We start from the raw sequence: 17694 nt of genomic DNA, 5'->3' as shown, positions 1-17694 counted from the left end.
CCCCTCCTCCTGCAAAGGGTGGTCAGAAAGCCCGGTCAGATAAAGCCGTATACTCACCGCGACCGGAAAGTAGCTGCTTGCTGCGTATGTTTGACATGGCTGAATAGTCTCGAAAGATGATTCACTTTTAACTACAATCAGCGATGGTAACTCATTGCACATTGATGGGTTAGAGAGGAACAGAAGATCGACCGTTGCTTGGGTTTCATGACCTGTCATCTTTTGTCTAACTGACGCACACCACACAGAGGTGGCCAGAGTAGCCGAGTATTGGACTCAAGTCAGAGTACTGTTACTTTATAATAACATGACTCGAGTAAAAAAGTTGTCATGCAAATATTTACTTAAGAGTAAGAACGTACCCACTGGACGGCCGGTTGTCGGGGCGCCTCGGTGGGGCCGGCTGACCGCCCCGGGTCCCTCGGTGCGGGACGTGTCCCGTCCGCCGGGCTGCTCTCGGGCGGACCCCTGGGCCCGATCCCCGCCCCTCGATCGATCGGGTGGGGTGTGCGGCCACAGCAATTACAGGACACTTCTGTCAGTCTTTGTGCATTTAAAACGGTATCAATTCACTTGCATGTATCCGCAGGCACACCCCCCTAGGACTCTTTCACTGGGTGTGGGGTCACGCACTGACTGCGACAAATAACTCATGAATATGCAAATCGCTTGTGTATCCCCTCACTTATACTCCCGTCCTGTAGACTTTTATAATTGACATAATGAATCCCACCACACGTCAGTCGTGCAGTCGGGTTCACGACCCCGGTCCTGCATGCTTCTTCTCCTGTCCTTGTCCTGTTCTATCTTGTCCTGTTCTTCTCTCACAGGGTGTAGCACTACAGCCCCATGCAACACTCATGTTTAACGTTTCATTGTTGTCGATAATCTAATGATTTACTTCTCTAATCCTGTTTACAATTAGTGCTTTGTCTTTTGTCTTTGTTTCTCTCTCCCTTCTAGAAACTTTGTTCTGTTCGACTGCTCCAAGTCTGATTCTCAATAAACCTCAATTCTAATACCACAGTGGAAGCTTAAAAACTCCACTGTGACGCAGTAAAACTGTTCCGCCATGAAAGGGATACAGATTTGCCATTCTGCTTGAGCTAAAAGCCGAACAGGACAAAAAAAAAAAAAGTACTCAATGAAAAAACTACTCAAGTAAAGAGTAACTTTTTTTTTTTTGTTTTTTTATAAATCAGAGCCTGAACATCAAATAAATAATAATAATAATAATATATGGGAGTCGACACACACCTGGCATGATTTCAATTTGTAACTGGCCAAAAACCAACAACACGTGCATCGGGCCCAACAGCAACATGACGAGCTTCTCCGGTTACTTGCGATCGCCGCCACCTGCCTGCTAATTTCACTTCCTGCAGCATGAATTTTGGTTTCCTTACGGCCTTCTTGCGCCGCACGCTCTAACTGCTACGTTTGTTCTTTCATGCCGCGCGATGCTGCAGACCCAGATGTCGTGCCTTCCCCACATCCTAATGCGTCATCGCTCTTTCTCGCACCTTAGCTACCTTTATTCTTGTTTCTAGCCGGTTGGCAGGCTTGTTTTCTGTGTCGCTCTTCCTGTGCACGGTTGGCTCTGCGTGTGGCCCCCACTGACCCTCGAACACTCTCCTCTCCTGCTTGTGACCGATGTTTTCCTAAACATTTTCCTCATCCTGAGTGTTTCGATGGCGTAACTGACCCTGACTCGGGTTCTTCGGTCTCGCTTTTTCCTATGTAGGATTTTCATAAACCTATATTATGGTGTGAAACTCAGGATGGTTTTTTTTTCAGGTTGCTTGTTTCATACTTGTTATCCCTATCATAATATTGTTTACCAATTTTTCTTTTTGTTTGATTGATTGATTATCAAAAGGGGGATTTGTTATGGCAAAAATGATCAAATATAGTCTATAAACTCTTTTATTGTATTGTCCCATAGTTGACTTCAATAGTTCTTTGTTCTTGTGTGACTTTTTAGCAGAACTGAGTCTTCCCTTCCCTCTCGGTAGTTGTAGCAACCTCTCTTTTCTCTCAAGGACAATTTAACTAGGAATAGGTCTTTCTTTCATCTTCCTCCCATTTTAGTTTGAACTGTGCTTCGCTCTTCCATGAGTCTCAGAGACAGCCGAGACGCGAAGCAACTATACCCTCTCTTGATTCTCTCTCTCTTTGCAAAGATATTAAAACTACGAAAGACAAGATGATTTGCTCATTTAATTTCCAAAACACTGGTCGGAAGCCGCCATATTTACAGGTATGTGTGTGTAAACGATGATGTCAACGCACAGACAGAGCAGAGATTCGCACATTCGGAATCATGGTTAACATGACGAAAATTTCTGATCGGTTTGGAATAAGGAAAATTCCATCTCTGGGGAACCAAATGAAATTTCATTCAAATGTGGTTCGGTTTATTCCGATTGAGGTGTTTATATGGAGTGTTTTCCTCAGGGGAAATTGTGTAGTCCGTTCGGAGTGTTTTCGGGTTGCCTGGCAACAGGCATTATCGTGCGGCGTGAATGTCAGAGCCGCAAGAAACTGGTCAAAGAGCCACAGGTTGGCCGGCCGGGCCTGGTATACAACAAAAACAAAGGAATTGACCTTGCCCTTCCAATGCTTTTTGGCGGGGGCAGTAGTTTAGATTTCCAAGTTTGTGAATGTACTTGTATAGATGTCTTCTCTTGCATGCTATTTATATTTTCCTATCATTTCTACTGAAATGATGGAAATGTCCCCATTGTTTGACTAATAAAGGGGCTAGAAAAGGCCATCTTATAACTAGTAATACTAACCTGCAATTGGCTGGCGACCAGTTCGGGGTGTATGCCGCCTCTCGCCCAGAGTCTGCTGGGATAGGCTCCAGCATGGTCGCAACCCGTGTGAGGAGAAGCGGTACGGAAAATGGATGGATGAATAATAACCTTTTAACCTGACCCCGGTCTCACATGATGTCTCCAGTCACGTACTAATTCACTTCCGGTTCAGGAGTCGTCTTGTGAGGCTGTGAATTATTTTACATTTATATGTCCAGATGCGGCGGTACGGGGTACGACTGGTTAGGACATCTGCCTCACAGTTCTGAGGGCCGGGGTTCAAATCCCGGCCTTGCCTGTGTTGAGTTTGCATCTTCTCCCCGTGCCTCTGTGGGTGTACTCCGCTTTCTTCCCACATCCCAAAAACATGCATGGTAGGTTGATTGAAGACTCTAAATTGCCCTTAGGTGTGATATGAATGCTTATTTGTTAATATGCGCCCTGCGATTGGCTAGTGACCAATTCAGGGCGTACCCCGCCTCTCGCCCGAAGATAGCTGGAATACGCTCCAGCACGCCCGCGACCCTAGTGATGATAAGCGGTATATCCAGATGCAGGATGTGAGACGCATCTTCAAACAACAGAAGATTAACAAAGCGACAGGACCGGACCATGTGTCCCCATCCTGCCTCAAAGTCTGCGCGGACCAGCTCGCTCCAGTCTTCACTCAGATCTTTGGAAATGTGCGAAGTTCCATCCTGCTTCAAACGCTCCACCATCATTCCAGTCCCCAAGAAACCTGCAATCTCTGGTCTGAATGACTACAGGCCTGTCGCTTTGACATCTGCGGTCATGAAGTCCTTTGAACGTCTCGTGCTGGACCACCTCAAGAGTGTCACAGGTCCCCTGCTGGACCCCCTGCAGTTTGCCTACCAAGCGAACAGGTCTGCGGATGATGCAGTCAACATGAGACTGCACTTCATCCTAGAACACCTCGACCGTGCAGGGACCTACGCGAGGATCCTGTTCGTGGACTTCAGCTCAGCGTTCGACACCATCATCCCTGAACTCCTTTCAACCGAGCTTCTCCAGCTCAGCGTCTCACCTGCCATCTGCCAGTGGATTTACAGCTTTCTGACGGGCAGGACACAGCAGGTCAGGCTGGGGGAGGCCTCCTCATCCACACGCAGCATCAGCACTGGGGCGCCCCAAGGTCGTGTCCTCTCTCCGCTGCTCTTCTCTCTCTACACGAACGACCGCACCTCAGCGAACCCGACTGTCAAGCTCCTGAAGTTTGCAGATGACACCACTGTCATCGGCCTCATCGAGGACGGTGACGAGTCTGCATATCGACAGGAAGCGGAGCGGCCGGAGCTGCGGTGCGGCCGACGCGACCTGGAGCTGAACACGCTCAAGACGGTAGAGATGATCGTGGACTTCAGGAGGCATCCTTCGCCACAGCTGCCCCTCACGTTGTCCAGCTGCCTTGTGTCAACCGTCGAGACCTTCGAGTTCCTGGGAATTACAATCTCTCAGGACCTGAAGTGGGCGCACAACATCAACTCCGTCCTCAAAAAGGCCCAGCAGAGGATGTACTTCCTGCGGCTTCTGAGAAAGCACGGCCTGCCACCGGAGCTGCTGAGACGGTTCTACACAGCGGTCATCGAATCGGTCCTGTGTTCTTCCATCACTGTCTGGTTTGGTGCTGCTACAAAAAAGGACTAAACTCCGACTGCGACGGACAATCAAAACTGCTGAAAGGATTCTCGGTACCCCCCTACCCGCCATTGAGGACTTGCACGCTGCCAGAACTAAGACAAGGGCGTGCAAAATCCTCTCGGACCGTCTGCACCCCGGTCACCGGCTCTTCCGGCTCCTTCCCTCAGGTAGGCGCTACCGATCGACGCAAACTAGAACTAGTAGACATTCCGACAGCTTCTTCCCTCTTGCGATCAACTTCTTAAACACCTAACCTATAATTCCATTACAACAAGCTGGCAATTTTTTGACTCGAGTTCGTTGTCACATTTCTGTGGGGCCAATTATGTGTGACTCGTGCACTCACTGTAGTTGTCTCGCCATGCTGCACTATTTGCATATACTGGCCACTCATGCCAGAGTAGCATCTGCTCCATTTGCACACTGACTGAGGACTATCTGTAACATTTGCACAACCGACATTGTCCCAGATGATCGCACGACTCGTCACTTGAAACCGCATACACTCCTTGAAGTGTCAGCGCCCTTTGCACGATGGTCATTGCACCGGACTATCGCAATATTAGTCGTTCGAACTGCTCTAAGTGCTAGAGGACTCTGCATCTTTTTGCACAATTGTTTTTTGTCAATGTCTTGATGTCCCCAAAGTGTTCTGTAAATTGACTGTTTGTCGTACTAGAGCGGCTCCAACTACCGGAGACAAATTCCTTGTGTGTTTTGGACATACTTGGCAAATAAAGATGATTCTGATTCTGATTCTGATATTAAGTGCCTTATGTTCAATCTTGGTTACTCTATGGTATAATGCGGTTTCAGCCAGACCTATGTGACAAGTGTACTGGATAACCCAATCACTTATTTTGATGTTGTGCGACTTCAGGACATGATAGCTTAGCAATTAGCATCATGCTATTCCGTCTTTTCCTACACACTCCTCAGCCTCCCGTCGTGACAACGTAAATGATGCGTGTAAGCAGCATGGTAAGAAGTTTATAAGTTAGTTTATTTGCTGCCATGGATGCAATGATTATTGACTTACAATGCATTGACACTGGACGCAAAGAGAACTTTCGTCTCTGCGGCTCAGCATAACAAAATTGCGTGCACTAAGCAGATTTTTTTTCCACCGGTCTTGCGCTTTTTTTAAACAATATAGTGTTTATTTCATCGAATTCATTTATGAAATTTTCCTCACGGTGGCCGGACACAGCGCCGTACTGTCCGGTAACGCCGGTTGTTGGATTTTTTTTGCCCCCAATAGCCGGAACAATTCATTTTACAGGCGTAACGAGTCAGCGTTCAGTGATTTTCGTAACAGAATACAGATGTTCCGTAACATTTGGCAGCTCTGTCGTCGCTTTAACAACTCAAACAATCAAGATGGCTGTTTAGAAAGATCTAGAATCACTCAGAGAGGGATGTTGAACCATTCAAAAAGGATCTAGGACCACCTAAAGAAAGACCTAGAACTACTCAAAGAAAGATCTAAAACCATCTAAATAAAGTTTGACCAGCAGCCAAGGAAAGCTCCACAAGTAGGTGTTCTTAGCTAGCTAGCTAGCTTCCAAGGTTGAGCTAGCGCAAGGTTACTTGTCAACAGCAGGAGGCGACAAACACGCATGTAGATGCACTCACAGAAGAATAAAAAGATGATCCACCTATGCCTCCTGGCTAGCTCGCCAAACTGTAACGCAGGGTTACCTCGTGGCACCTATAAAGCTAATTTTAATAGTGGTAAATGTACAGCTGATTTTCTGGGAAGGAGAAGATGAAGAAGGAGAAGAAAAGAAAGAAGAAGGAAGAAAGATGAAGCATGAAAGACGGAAGGAGGAGGAGGTTGACACGTGACACCATTTGGGAGAAAAAGAAATTCCACCAGGTCTCAAGTGTGACAAACAAGAAGCCCAAATGTTTGTTAGTTTGTTTGTTTGTTTGAAGCCCCACCCACACAACTCATTTTCTCATTTTTTTCTTCTTTTTTATTATCGTTTAGTTTTTTTTCCCGTCCGTTTGCAATAATATCAGTTGAAGGGAAAAAGAAAAAATAATTATTTACAGTGTTGAAAGCATGAAAACAGACGTGATGATGAATCTATTGTAATCGCACAAACACAAGAAAAACAAAAAAAGAAAGAAAAAAAAAAAAGAAAAAAAAAAAAAAGAGAGAGAGACCAGCGGCGTTCCCGATCAGCGTTCCCGATCCAAATTGCAGACACTGCCGGACTTTTGTTGGGGGGGGGGGGGGGGGGGGCATGGCTGATATGAAGGTGGGGGTGGGAGGGGTAGTTGGGCGCTAAGTGGGAATGATGCCGTCGCTCCTTAGGCTTCGCTTCAGCTCCAAGTCCTCCAGCTTCTTCCACAACTCCTCACGCTCCTTCTCCTTCTTTTTCTCCCTGGATTGCAACATTCAACATACTTTCAAAATAAACTGCCAGAACACACGTGTGCCAACCCAAAAACCACAAATGCATCATACAGGATATAGTGGTTCCCGTCTACTGAGCCATCATGACAACAATCATGATAATGATTATTTTTCTTACCGCTGACGGTCTGACTTGTAAGTGGCGGTGAGCTCGTCGAATAAAGTACTGTTCATCTCCATGAAGGCCTTCAGCACATTGTAGACCAGTGCCACGATGGCCCTGAGGAAAACCACAGAATAGGATCATCGCAGGATTCTCACAATGTTCACAGCAACCAACTCACCCCTGAATACAAAAAAAGCTAACCTTGCATAATTTAGCATATAGCAACAACTAGTAGAAGTATTTGTAGTAATCCTTGGTTTATGGCGGGGTTTACGATCCAGACCACCCCTGCAATAGAAATCTGCCAAGAAGCGAAGTATTTATTATAAGCTTCATGCATATAATACAAAAATATATGTGAGGTGTCCACTTGGGGATGCCATCTTCTACACTCTTATCTGTGATCTTGGAGTGCGTGTGCCTTTAAAAGGCGGGGCCTGGGCTCGTGAGTGACGTGGGAGTCAGGCTATGAGAATGCAGAGTTGGCTGTCTGTTAATTGGCTTTAGCATTAGCCACTCTGCGTGCAAAATGACGGCATCAGTTGAGGCCGTCGGCAGGTCTACAAGAATGCTCTTGTGTTTACTGTATTTTGTTTGCATTCGTTCAGTAAAGCGAAAGAGCACTAGGCTGTGTCCATCCTTCCTCTATCCAAACCACCTGTTATGGATTACAATTGGTTTTAACCAGCGGTGGTAGGCTATGTTCAATCAGCTAATCAGAATCATCTTTATTTGCCAGTATGTCCAAAAAACACACAAGGAATTTGTGTCCGGTAGTTGGAGCCGCTTTAGTACGACAATAGACAGTCGATTGACAGAGAACACTTTTCAGACATAAAGACATTGAGAAAAAACAGTCACTGAGCAATAAAGGTTTGCTAGTTATCTGGTAATGCAAGTACTTTTTTTTTTTTTTTTTTTTTTTTTTTAAACAATTGTGCAAAAAGATGCAGAGTCCTCTAGCACTTAGAGCAGTTCGAAAGACTAATATTGCAATAGTCCGGTGCAATGACCATTGTGCAAAGGGTGCCGAGACTTCAAGCGAGTAGTGTGATAATCTGGGACAATGTCGATTGTGCAAATGTTCCAGATACTCCTCAATCAGTGTGCAAATGGAGCAGATGCTACTCTATGCAGCTGCGTAAATCAAGCCAGTTGGACTTTGCAGAAGACACATCACACTTTCACTTCTTTTATTAAGTGTGAAATGATCCCAAACTTTGAACATTTTCTATCTTTGATAACGTCTTTCCTAATGGCTAGCGTTTATTGCTTTGAGTCGTCATAACAAATAAGTACTGCAAAATCGCGCAATACAGCGAATAATCTTCAATTAAAGTACGATAAACAATATGATTGATGCACTGAATCTGCAAAAAGTGAATCGCAAAATTGTGCGAGACGACTGTAGTAGTAGTAGTAGTAGTAGAGATGGAAGAAGTAGACGAAGCGGTACATGTAGTAGTGGTAGTAGTATGTGTGGTTTTCTCACGGGTTCCAGTGTTCTTTGGAGATGCGGTAGAGGCTGGCAAACATGATGGGCAGGATGACACTGGAGTTCTCCTCGATGAGGCTCATGATATACTCGTTGTTCCAGTAGTACAGTGCTCGCTCCGCCACCTGCACTCGCAAACACCACCACCACCATCACAATTGCAACCCTGATCGCACATCTCTGTTGCCGGTGGCGGTGGAGTCAGACCTGGAAGTGCGGGCTGGATACGCATCTGGAAATCTGTTTGAAGAGCGGCTCCTGGATCTTGACGAACTGGGTGGGCTCGATCACATCCAGGATCTCCTCCAGCTCACCCAGAAACATCACCTGCCACCGGCACACGAATGGTTAAAACAACAACAAGAACTAGAGAAACGAACCGCAAGAACCAGAAGAATCAGAACAGGCCCTGTCACGATATTTCTAAAGAAGATATTTTCCTAAAAACTATCATGATAAACGATAATATACTTTTTTTATGCTTCTGAAATCATAAAAATTAAGGCCCGTCCTCGAGCTCTGCCTCGTCTGGTCCGTTGATCTCTCCGCCAAATGACTCTTATTTACAATTCACTCAAGGCGCACTGAAAATTTTGCCGAACGAGTTATGTTATGAGTCATGTTAGCTCACTAAAGCCCACTCATCCTTTGGTCAAAACTACAAGAGACGACACAGTCATTGACATTTTGCTAAGGTCTTCAAGCAAAGCAAACTACCGCAACACATTATCTTTTTTATTCCTCCTCTTGTGGTGATTTCAAGTCAAAAGTCATATTTTATTTCATTAGGAACAGCGAGCAAAGACTGAAGATAACCGGCCGTGTCGTCGCCGTCTTTTATACACTAAACATTCTGAACTTGTATCCCGTATTTAAAAGAGGATTTTGCACTTTGTTTGTTGCAGGCTGACAAATACAACACTGAGGAACATAAAACGAAAACTATTCATTTGGGGGAAGTCAGCAACCGCATGAGTCGTTTTACTTAACACGCCCTGAGAACATAGCAATCCTATGTTCCCATTCTGTGTAACATTGCGTTAAAACTTACGGGAAAAGCACGGAGAGTTAAAAGGAGTTATATTCATACTTACACAACTTCGTAGCAGAGCTCGACTCTTTGCGACCGAGTCCAAGTCAGCCTTTGATCATCCACCAGCTCCGAAATACAACAGGCAATGTGTCGCAGTATTTTTCACTGGCATAATGTTTCCACGATCGGAAAAGTTCTCCTCGTCGCTCTTCATTTTTTGCCCGGCCTATGCTTCGCTCGGCGTTGCCGTGTGCTGTGCGGCTGTCGTTCAAACGGGCTAATACTATAGAACCCTCACACAAAGGCGTATTATAAATACAATTTTAAAAAAAGGCTAACGCACAGATCAATGATCGACAGTAGTGCTTTTTGTTCGCTGAAACTTGAACGGTTTCATTTTACTTGGGGAGCATGTCGTAGCATTGACTGGCAGATTGTGTTGACAAAGATTTAATAATGACGCCATGGCGACTGAGGGAGTATTCCTGGCGGCAGAAATTTTTGGACGGAAGTCCCGCCCCGTCCGTGAGCCCACTAACGCCTAATGACACAGCCGTCCAACTCTGTCGGCTCACCACAGCAAGAACAATTTTATCGAATTTGGAATAACGATCGTGTCTATTTTATTTATCGAACAATAAGACCATATAGCAATTATCGTGACAGGCCTAAATCAGAAAACGAACAAAGAATGAGCTCACCTCTTTTTGACTGCAAGTTTTGGGCCAGAACTTCAATAATCCTCTGATGACCTGAACGAGTTTTACAATTTCATCAGAGTTGTCTTGGCGTGTGCGTGCGTGTGTGTGCGCACTTGTACTTACGGGCTCTGTTAATGTGGGGTCTTTCTCTAGGAACTGTACAATGCAATACGCCAACTGCACACAACAAACAACACAGCTTCACTTTGAGGACAACAACATGAATATTAACCATAATAACTAGACATTGCAATTTCTGAACAAATTGCGTGAGAATGCTGAAATGCTTGGATCGGTCAAAAAATTGAATTGGAAGCGAATATTTAAACAAACCATTTTGAATTGAGGGCTTTTATTTTGACAAAGTTGTGAATTTTGGGAATGGGAATGAGCGGCACATGTTGAAGTTGGAATAATTTAAATAGTCAACTAATGTGGAAGCTGGAGGTTAATATGTAAACGTTCTGAATTTTGGGCTTTTATTTTGATAATATCGGGGGGTTAGAGAACGGGACTAGTTCCCAAGTTGATGTGAATGAGATGAAAATGTTGAATTTGAAATATTTTTCAAATCGGTCAAGAAATGTTGAAGGAGGGAATGCAGTAATGTAGAAAGAATCTGAATATGGGAATTTTGTTGGTGAAAAATGTGGAATTTTGGAAGTAGTCGGTCATTGAAAAATTTATGTGAATAGGATTATTATTATTATGATGACGATGCCCTCAGAATTGCCCCATTCAATAGTGGTCCCTTATTTTGTTGGTACCTGTGCGTGGAAGAGCGACAGACTGCGGACCGTGTGGAGCGGGATCAAGACTTTGACCAGAAACTGTTTATGCTCCGCCTTCAGCGGCAGAGCGAAACCGTTGATTATACTGCACAGAAAACACACAACAACACGACAACTGTTGAGGTCTCACAACACAAAGTGTTACTTGCAGCAACGATTGTTCCAGTGGGTTGCTGGTTGAGGAAATGTCAACACATGCACATAAGCTATACTGGTATATTTTTCGGATAAACTATTTTAACAGGTGTGTCCCAGATGCATAATATTCATAAACATATATTTCCTTCACAGGATTAACAGACCAGTGCCCAATAAAAAAGACATTTCTAAAGATGTTTCCAGAAGGTATGAGCAAAATGCAAGGTGGACAAAATCCTAACAATCACGTTTGCGTGAACTCGGCTTGAGAAGGGCTCAGTACAAGTTCGCCCTCTACTGCCTCCCGCGTCAACTACTACCCCTCTTCTCATTGCGTTGGGATTCTTTGGGCTTCCTTTCGTTAAGACTGCACCGTGTTGCGGCCGCCTGTCTCGTAACACTGTCGCCACGCGGCGACCGCAGCACGCGTTCTGATCGAACTGCTCGATAAAGATGAGTGGAACCTTCCAGGAACAAAAGGAGTGCTGCTCGACTCTGCTGCCCTTTGGCAGTCTTTCAAGAAGAGGAGGAAATGATTTCCGACTGCGCTCCGGACATCAAATTTTGATCAGTGGAAATCGTACGCTTTTATAGCAATTAAAAGCATTTTTAAAATGCTTTATATTTATCACATCCTCTGGTACAGTAGTTCTCAAACTTTTCATCCTTAACCCCCAAAAATAATTGGGCCACTATAATGAGCAACATTAAATACAGGAGCGCAGTAGGCCAAAATATTGATCAAAAACCACACAGGGTGTTTTCATAAAGTTGTAATGAAAAAATAACTTTCCAAGAATAAAGTCATAATATTATGAGACCAACAACAACTAGTTATATGACAAAGTTGTGATATAATGGGGGAAAACAGCACCGTTTTTCAGGAATAAAGTTGAAATATTATGAGAACAAAAAAAAAAAAAAAAAATCGAAAGCCGAATACAACTAAACAACAATAAAGTCATTATATTACATGAAAATGGCAAAATATACGAAGGGGGGGAATTACAGGAATGAAGTCAAAATGTTAGCTTAATAGCATAATTTCCCAAGTCATTTTTAACGTACTGTCACCAAGTGAATAAAAAATACCAAGGTCTTTGCTTTCTAATAATTATGTCTTTTCTTGATGTCAATTTTAATTCTCAGTGATCCAAGTCATGGTATTCTCCAAAGGTTGAATCTCGGCAACTGGACTCTTCTTGCGTATGCAATTACCGAATTTTCGCACCGTATTAAAAGACGCAGTCTCAGTTACGGGTCTATTTCTGTATTTAACACATACATCGGGCGCACCGTATTATTGGGCGCAGGGATGGTAAAACATACGCTATCTTAAAACATACGGTAGCATGCATGCATGTTAAAACCATACGCCCCGTTGTGCGTATCGCTACCGTGCTGGTCCCCTTCTTCTCTACAGTGGGGTTCACCGGGATGTCGAAAGCGAGCGGCACCTCGTCCATGTTGGTGATGTGGTCGGGCTGGATGTGTTTGTCGGCAAGCTTTTTACTGCAGTTGGAGCGGAAGATGGTCAGCTTTTCCTTGTAATCCGCCAGAGGGTTGCTGCGCCACGGTAGTCCTTGCCCGTTTGGATAGATGGCGCCCTTTCATAAAACGAAAGCACCAAGATGGACCTCCTTATTGCCCTCAGTCAAATGGTGACTGTAGGGACCCTTCTCCCGGCTGTTCTTTGATCATTAATCCATTGCTCGAGTTGGTCTTCCAACTCTGGCCACCTCGCCTTGTTTCTGCGGAAACTCAGCTTAGTCTCCTTGACTTGGCGAAGCTCGTTTTCCTGCTTCCTCCAATTGCGAACCATGGATTCGTTGACCTTGAATTCTCTCCCGGCTGCTCGATTCCCATGTTCCTCCGCATAACTGATAGTTTTCAGTTTAAACTGTGCTTCGTAGGCGCGTCTCTTCGTAGGTGCCATTTTCGGGGGTCCTTAGCCAAACCGATGTTGTTTTGCACAACGCACATACTGACGCTCTATACCTACAGGCGGCGTGCCTTTAGTGTCCTCTTTCGCGCGCACCCTTCCCCCTTTAACGTCCGCATGCTGTCCGCCTTTAATTTTCACGGATCACACCCAAGCATGATTGCCTCCAGACCTGTTCAATCAAGAAATCTTTCCCAACAAAATCCAGTCGAACAAAAATCTAAAAAAGCTGCAACAAAATGACACCTTTCAAAGAAATTCCAGAGCGGTCAAGAAATGGTAATTGGCATTTATAGTGGGGAAAAAAAGAATTTAGTCAGCCACCAATTGACCTGGGACCAAAGTAACTTCTTTGGTCGAAGATTTCTGGCTCTCACAGACCTGTAACTTCTTCTTTAAGAGGCTCCTCTGTCCTCCACTAGTTACCTATATTAATCGCACCTGTTTGAAGTCCTCAGTATAAGACACCGGTCCACAACTTCAAAAAGTCACGCTCCAAACGCCAAGACCAAAGAGCTGTCAACGGACACCTGAAACAAAATTGTAGACCTGGCTGGGAAGAGTGAATCTGCAATTTGTAAGCAGTTTGGTGTGAAGAAATCAACTGTGGGAGCAATTATTAGAAAATGGAAGACATACAAGACAACTGATAATCTCCCTCGATCTGGGGCTCCACGCAAGAGCTCACCCCGTGGGGTCAAAATGATCACAAGAACGGTGACCCAAAATCCCAGAAGCACACGGGGGGACCAAGTGAACACACACACACACCTGCAGAGACCACACACACACCTGCAGAGACCTGGGACCAAAGTAAGGCTACCATCAGTAACACACTACGCCGCCAGGGACTCAAATCCTGCTGTGCCAGACGTGTCCCCCTGCTTAAGCCAGTACATGTCCAGGCCCGTCTGAAGTGTGCTAGAGAGGATTTGGATGATCCAGAAGAGGATTTAGAGAATGTCATATGGTCAGATGAAACCAAAATTTAACTTTTTGGTAAAAACTCAACTTTTCGTGTTTGGAGGAGAAAGAATGCTGAGCTGCATCCAAAGAACACCATACCTACTGTGAAGCATGGGGGTGGAAATATCATGCTGTGGGGCTGTTTTTCTGCAAAGGGACCAGGATGACTGATCCGTATAAAGGAAAGATTTTGAGTGAAAACCTCCTTCGATCAGCAATGGCACTGAAGATGAAATGTGGCCGCGTCTTTCAGCACGACAATGATCCCAAACACACCGCCCGGGGAACCAAGGAGTGGCTTCGTAAGAAGCATTTCAAGGTCCTGGAGTGGCCTAGCCTTTTACTCTGATTTAGCTTTGTATTAGTTTTGGAACTGGCAATTGATTTCTATTAGTTTGATTTGCTTGATTGGTTGTTGTTTATTTTAAATCTATATTTTGGGTCATGACCTGTTCGGCTTTTCGTTTTTTTCCCAGTTTATATTAAAGTTCTATTGCTGAAAAAAATACTTTTTTGCCTTTGCTTGATGTAAATATACATGGGTCGAAATTGACCCGTAACACCATAGATGTTACTTTAGTTATATTTAAGAGATGTGTTCTATACCCCTCAGTAATAGTCAGGTAACACAACCTTTTATTTATGAATATGATTCTCTTGAGGTTCATTTTACCATTTTATTTTTATTGAAATCAAAAGGTATACTGAGAAAAAAGGCCCAGAGGCCCACAGCAAAAGTATTAAAACCAACATTTTCATGGATAAAAGGAAGCCTAAACAAAGTAACCAAGAGATGAGAAACAAATTGGATGATAGCTTCTTGTTTTTAGTGTATTTTATAGCTGATTTAATACATGGGTCAAAATCGACCCGTTAACATAAGAGATGATAACAGAACGCTAACACAAGAGAAAACTTAACAGAAGATTCTGAAGGAGAATGTTCAGCCATCAGTTTGTGACCTCAAGCTGAAGCGCACTTGGGTTCTGCAGCAGGATAACGATCCAAAACACACCAGCAAGTGAACATCTGGATAGCTTAAAAAACAAAATGAAGGTTTTGGAGTGGCCGAGTCAAAGAAATGCAGTGGCATGACCTTCAACAGGCCGTTTATGCTCAAAAACACTTAATTTTTGCTAAATTCAAACAATTTTGCAAGGAAGAGTGGGTTAAAATATCTCCACAGAGATGTGAAAGAGTCATTGCCAGTTCGAGAAAATGCTTGATTTCAGTTGTTGCTGAGGATGGCCCAACCAGTTCTTAGGTTTAGGGGGCCATTACTTTTCACAGAGGGCCAGTTAACTTAGAATACTTTTTTTTCCCTGAATAAATAAAATCATTTAAAAACAGCATTTTAAGTTCACTTGGGTGATATTTCCATTTGTTTAATGATGTCAAACAAAGTGGGGAAACTGCAGAAATATAAGAATTTGAGAAGGGAGCCAATACTTTTTCACAGCACTGTATACAGTATGTGCCCTGCAACTGGCTGGCGACCTGTTTGCGTTGTACCCCACCTATCGCCCGAAGTCAGCTGGGATATGCGCCAGTATGCCCGCGACCCGACTGAGAATAAGCGGTACGGAAAATGGATGGATTAATAAACCAAAAGAGGAAACTTTCTGTATGCACCCCACAAAAATTCACATTGGACTGCACTCCAACAGTGTCATTGTGTTCTTAATGGGGTAGGGGGGGGGGGGGGGGGTCCTCACATACCTGCCAAGGATCTCCAGCAACTCTGCCACCCCGTTGAAGTGCTCCGTCTCATAAACAAACCTGAGCAGGTCCACAGGGAGGAAAAAAAGCTTTCAAAGTCACAACACAAAGGCTTTGGAATTTATCTTAAACTAGTGAGGCAGGCAACATTATGTCACATATACTGTATGAATACAGTATGGCAAACAACATATTACGATACATAGTAGAGTCGTAAAGCAAGCAGGCGAACATTAAAAGGGTAAAAAGAGGATCAAGTGTGTGCTGCTGACCGTAGAAAAATATTATTGATCTGTTTTCGTATAAAAGCCCTCAGTCCCAGGAATTTGCCGTAGATTCTATGCAGAACCGTCTTCAGGTAGTCTCGCTCCCGCGGGTCCTCACTATCGAACAGCTCCAGGAGCTGGGGGGAACCATAGGACAAGCATGAGAAATCAGAAAATGTTGCACCAACACTGCTTGTAGGTCTACACCTAATGAAAAGTAACTAAAAGTAACCGTGATGGAGTTGGAAGATGAGTAAGCGTGTCGGTGGGCGCACCTGGAGGACAAACTTCTGGTCTATGTACTTTTTGGCAATGCTTGGCTGGAACTCCTGACTCTCCAAGAAGCGGATGAAGAATTCGTAGACCAGCTGAGGACAAGCGCAACAGCAGCTGTCAATCGCGCCCCCACATTGACCCTGCAGGTCCAGGTGGCTAATTCTTCCCATTGAATAGCTTATATGTGATCTGTTTACATTTCAAGAGTGGGAACACGTGAGACAAAAACAAAATCCTACTGAATGTTGTCTACAACTATTTGCGGTATAATTTGCTGGTGGGGGCCGGAAACCTGGCACCTCCAAAAGCATCACCTTTCAGGAAAACAAAAAACCAGCACCTGTCTTGAACAATGAATTTTGCTTCGGCAAAGAGAGCGAGCTATTTTCACTGGCCAATCATTTGTCCAAATGACAGACCCACGTGGGGACTGACCAATAGTAGCCATTTGTTAAAAAAAAATAGGAAATGGACCCAAATTTGGCTTCGGCCCAACACCACCGAAATGGGATGACGTTCTCCTTTTCATCCATTTGGTTGAGGATTGATTCCAATCTCAAGATTTGCATTTTTTTCCCCTCTTGGCCTGTCACAACACATTTCACAATTTATACAACAAAAAAAATCCCAATCGGATGATTTGAACCACGTCATGTCAATCGTGTCAATCCAGTGCACACAGTACAGCAGTGAGTCCCAAACCTAATTTTACTTCACTGGTTGAGACATTGTTAGCCTAATAGCATAATTAACAAAGTCTTTTTAAGTTACTGTCACAATAGCAAAAAAACAATTTGGGGGGAAGATTTGTGTGGATTGGCAGTCATCAAGGTCGTGTTAATCCGCAAAAATTGAATTGGGGCAACTGGAATCTTAGTTTGTTGTTTTTCTTGTTTTACAAACATGTTTAAAAAGGACTATTGGGCTACCGATGTGCCTTGGCTCAATAACGGTCAGGAAACACGGCAGCAGACTCCAAAATCCAACTCCTGAAGATTAAACACCGACAAGTCAAAGAAAAGAGCAGAGTGGCGAGAGTCACCTGTAAGTGAGGCCAGGACGCCTCGAGCGTGGGTTCGTCCTCTTCAGGGTCAAACTCGTTACTGTCGCTGGGCGGAAGGGTCCGGAATATGTTGTGAGACACCTAAAAGTCGGCACACACACAAAAGCACGTTTGTCTCCCGGGCGCCGGCCAACTGAGTGGCGGTGGCCTCACCATCCTGACCACCTCGGGGTAGGCCTGCTCGGTCAGGTAGCCGCGGCTGACTGTCACGTAGTCCACCAGCTCGTTGAGCGTGGAGCGCTTGTACTCCTTCATCTTCAGGTCCGACAGCGTGTCCATGAAGTCGAAGACGGTG

At 44.5% G+C, this 17694-nt stretch overlaps 1 protein-coding gene across 2 annotated transcripts in view; it reads right to left on the bottom strand.

The window, feature by feature from the left end:
- Positions 1–5061: 5061 nt before the first annotated feature.
- Positions 5062–17694, bottom strand: part of ppp2r5eb (protein phosphatase 2, regulatory subunit B', epsilon isoform b) — a 26072-nt gene continuing 13439 nt past the window's right edge. Inside the window, exons 3-14 of one of the 2 annotated variants that reach the window (XM_061675435.1) lie at positions 17553–17694; positions 17379–17480; positions 16336–16428; positions 16067–16197; positions 15795–15854; positions 11006–11114; positions 10362–10415; positions 10239–10289; positions 8712–8831; positions 8502–8629; positions 7022–7123; positions 5062–6871 (exon numbers count right to left, since the gene is read on the bottom strand). The exon at positions 17553–17694 is cut by the window's right edge and continues 55 nt beyond it. In XM_061675435.1, coding sequence (XP_061531419.1) covers positions 6772–6871; positions 7022–7123; positions 8502–8629; positions 8712–8831; positions 10239–10289; positions 10362–10415; positions 11006–11114; positions 15795–15854; positions 16067–16197; positions 16336–16428; positions 17379–17480; positions 17553–17694 — 1192 coding nt within the window. In that variant the 3' untranslated portion in view covers positions 5062–6771. Of the gene's footprint in view, positions 6907–7021; positions 7124–8501; positions 8630–8711; positions 8832–10238; positions 10290–10361; positions 10416–11005; positions 11115–15794; positions 15855–16066; positions 16198–16335; positions 16429–17378; positions 17481–17552 lie in introns of both variants that reach the window. The other variant, XM_061675436.1, reaches the window with a different exon arrangement.

The sequence above is a fragment of the Phycodurus eques genome, chromosome 4 (genome assembly GCF_024500275.1).
Source record: "Phycodurus eques isolate BA_2022a chromosome 4, UOR_Pequ_1.1, whole genome shotgun sequence".
Taxonomy (NCBI): Eukaryota; Metazoa; Chordata; class Actinopteri; order Syngnathiformes; family Syngnathidae; genus Phycodurus; species Phycodurus eques.
This window is presented reverse-complemented; position numbering and strand designations above follow the sequence as displayed.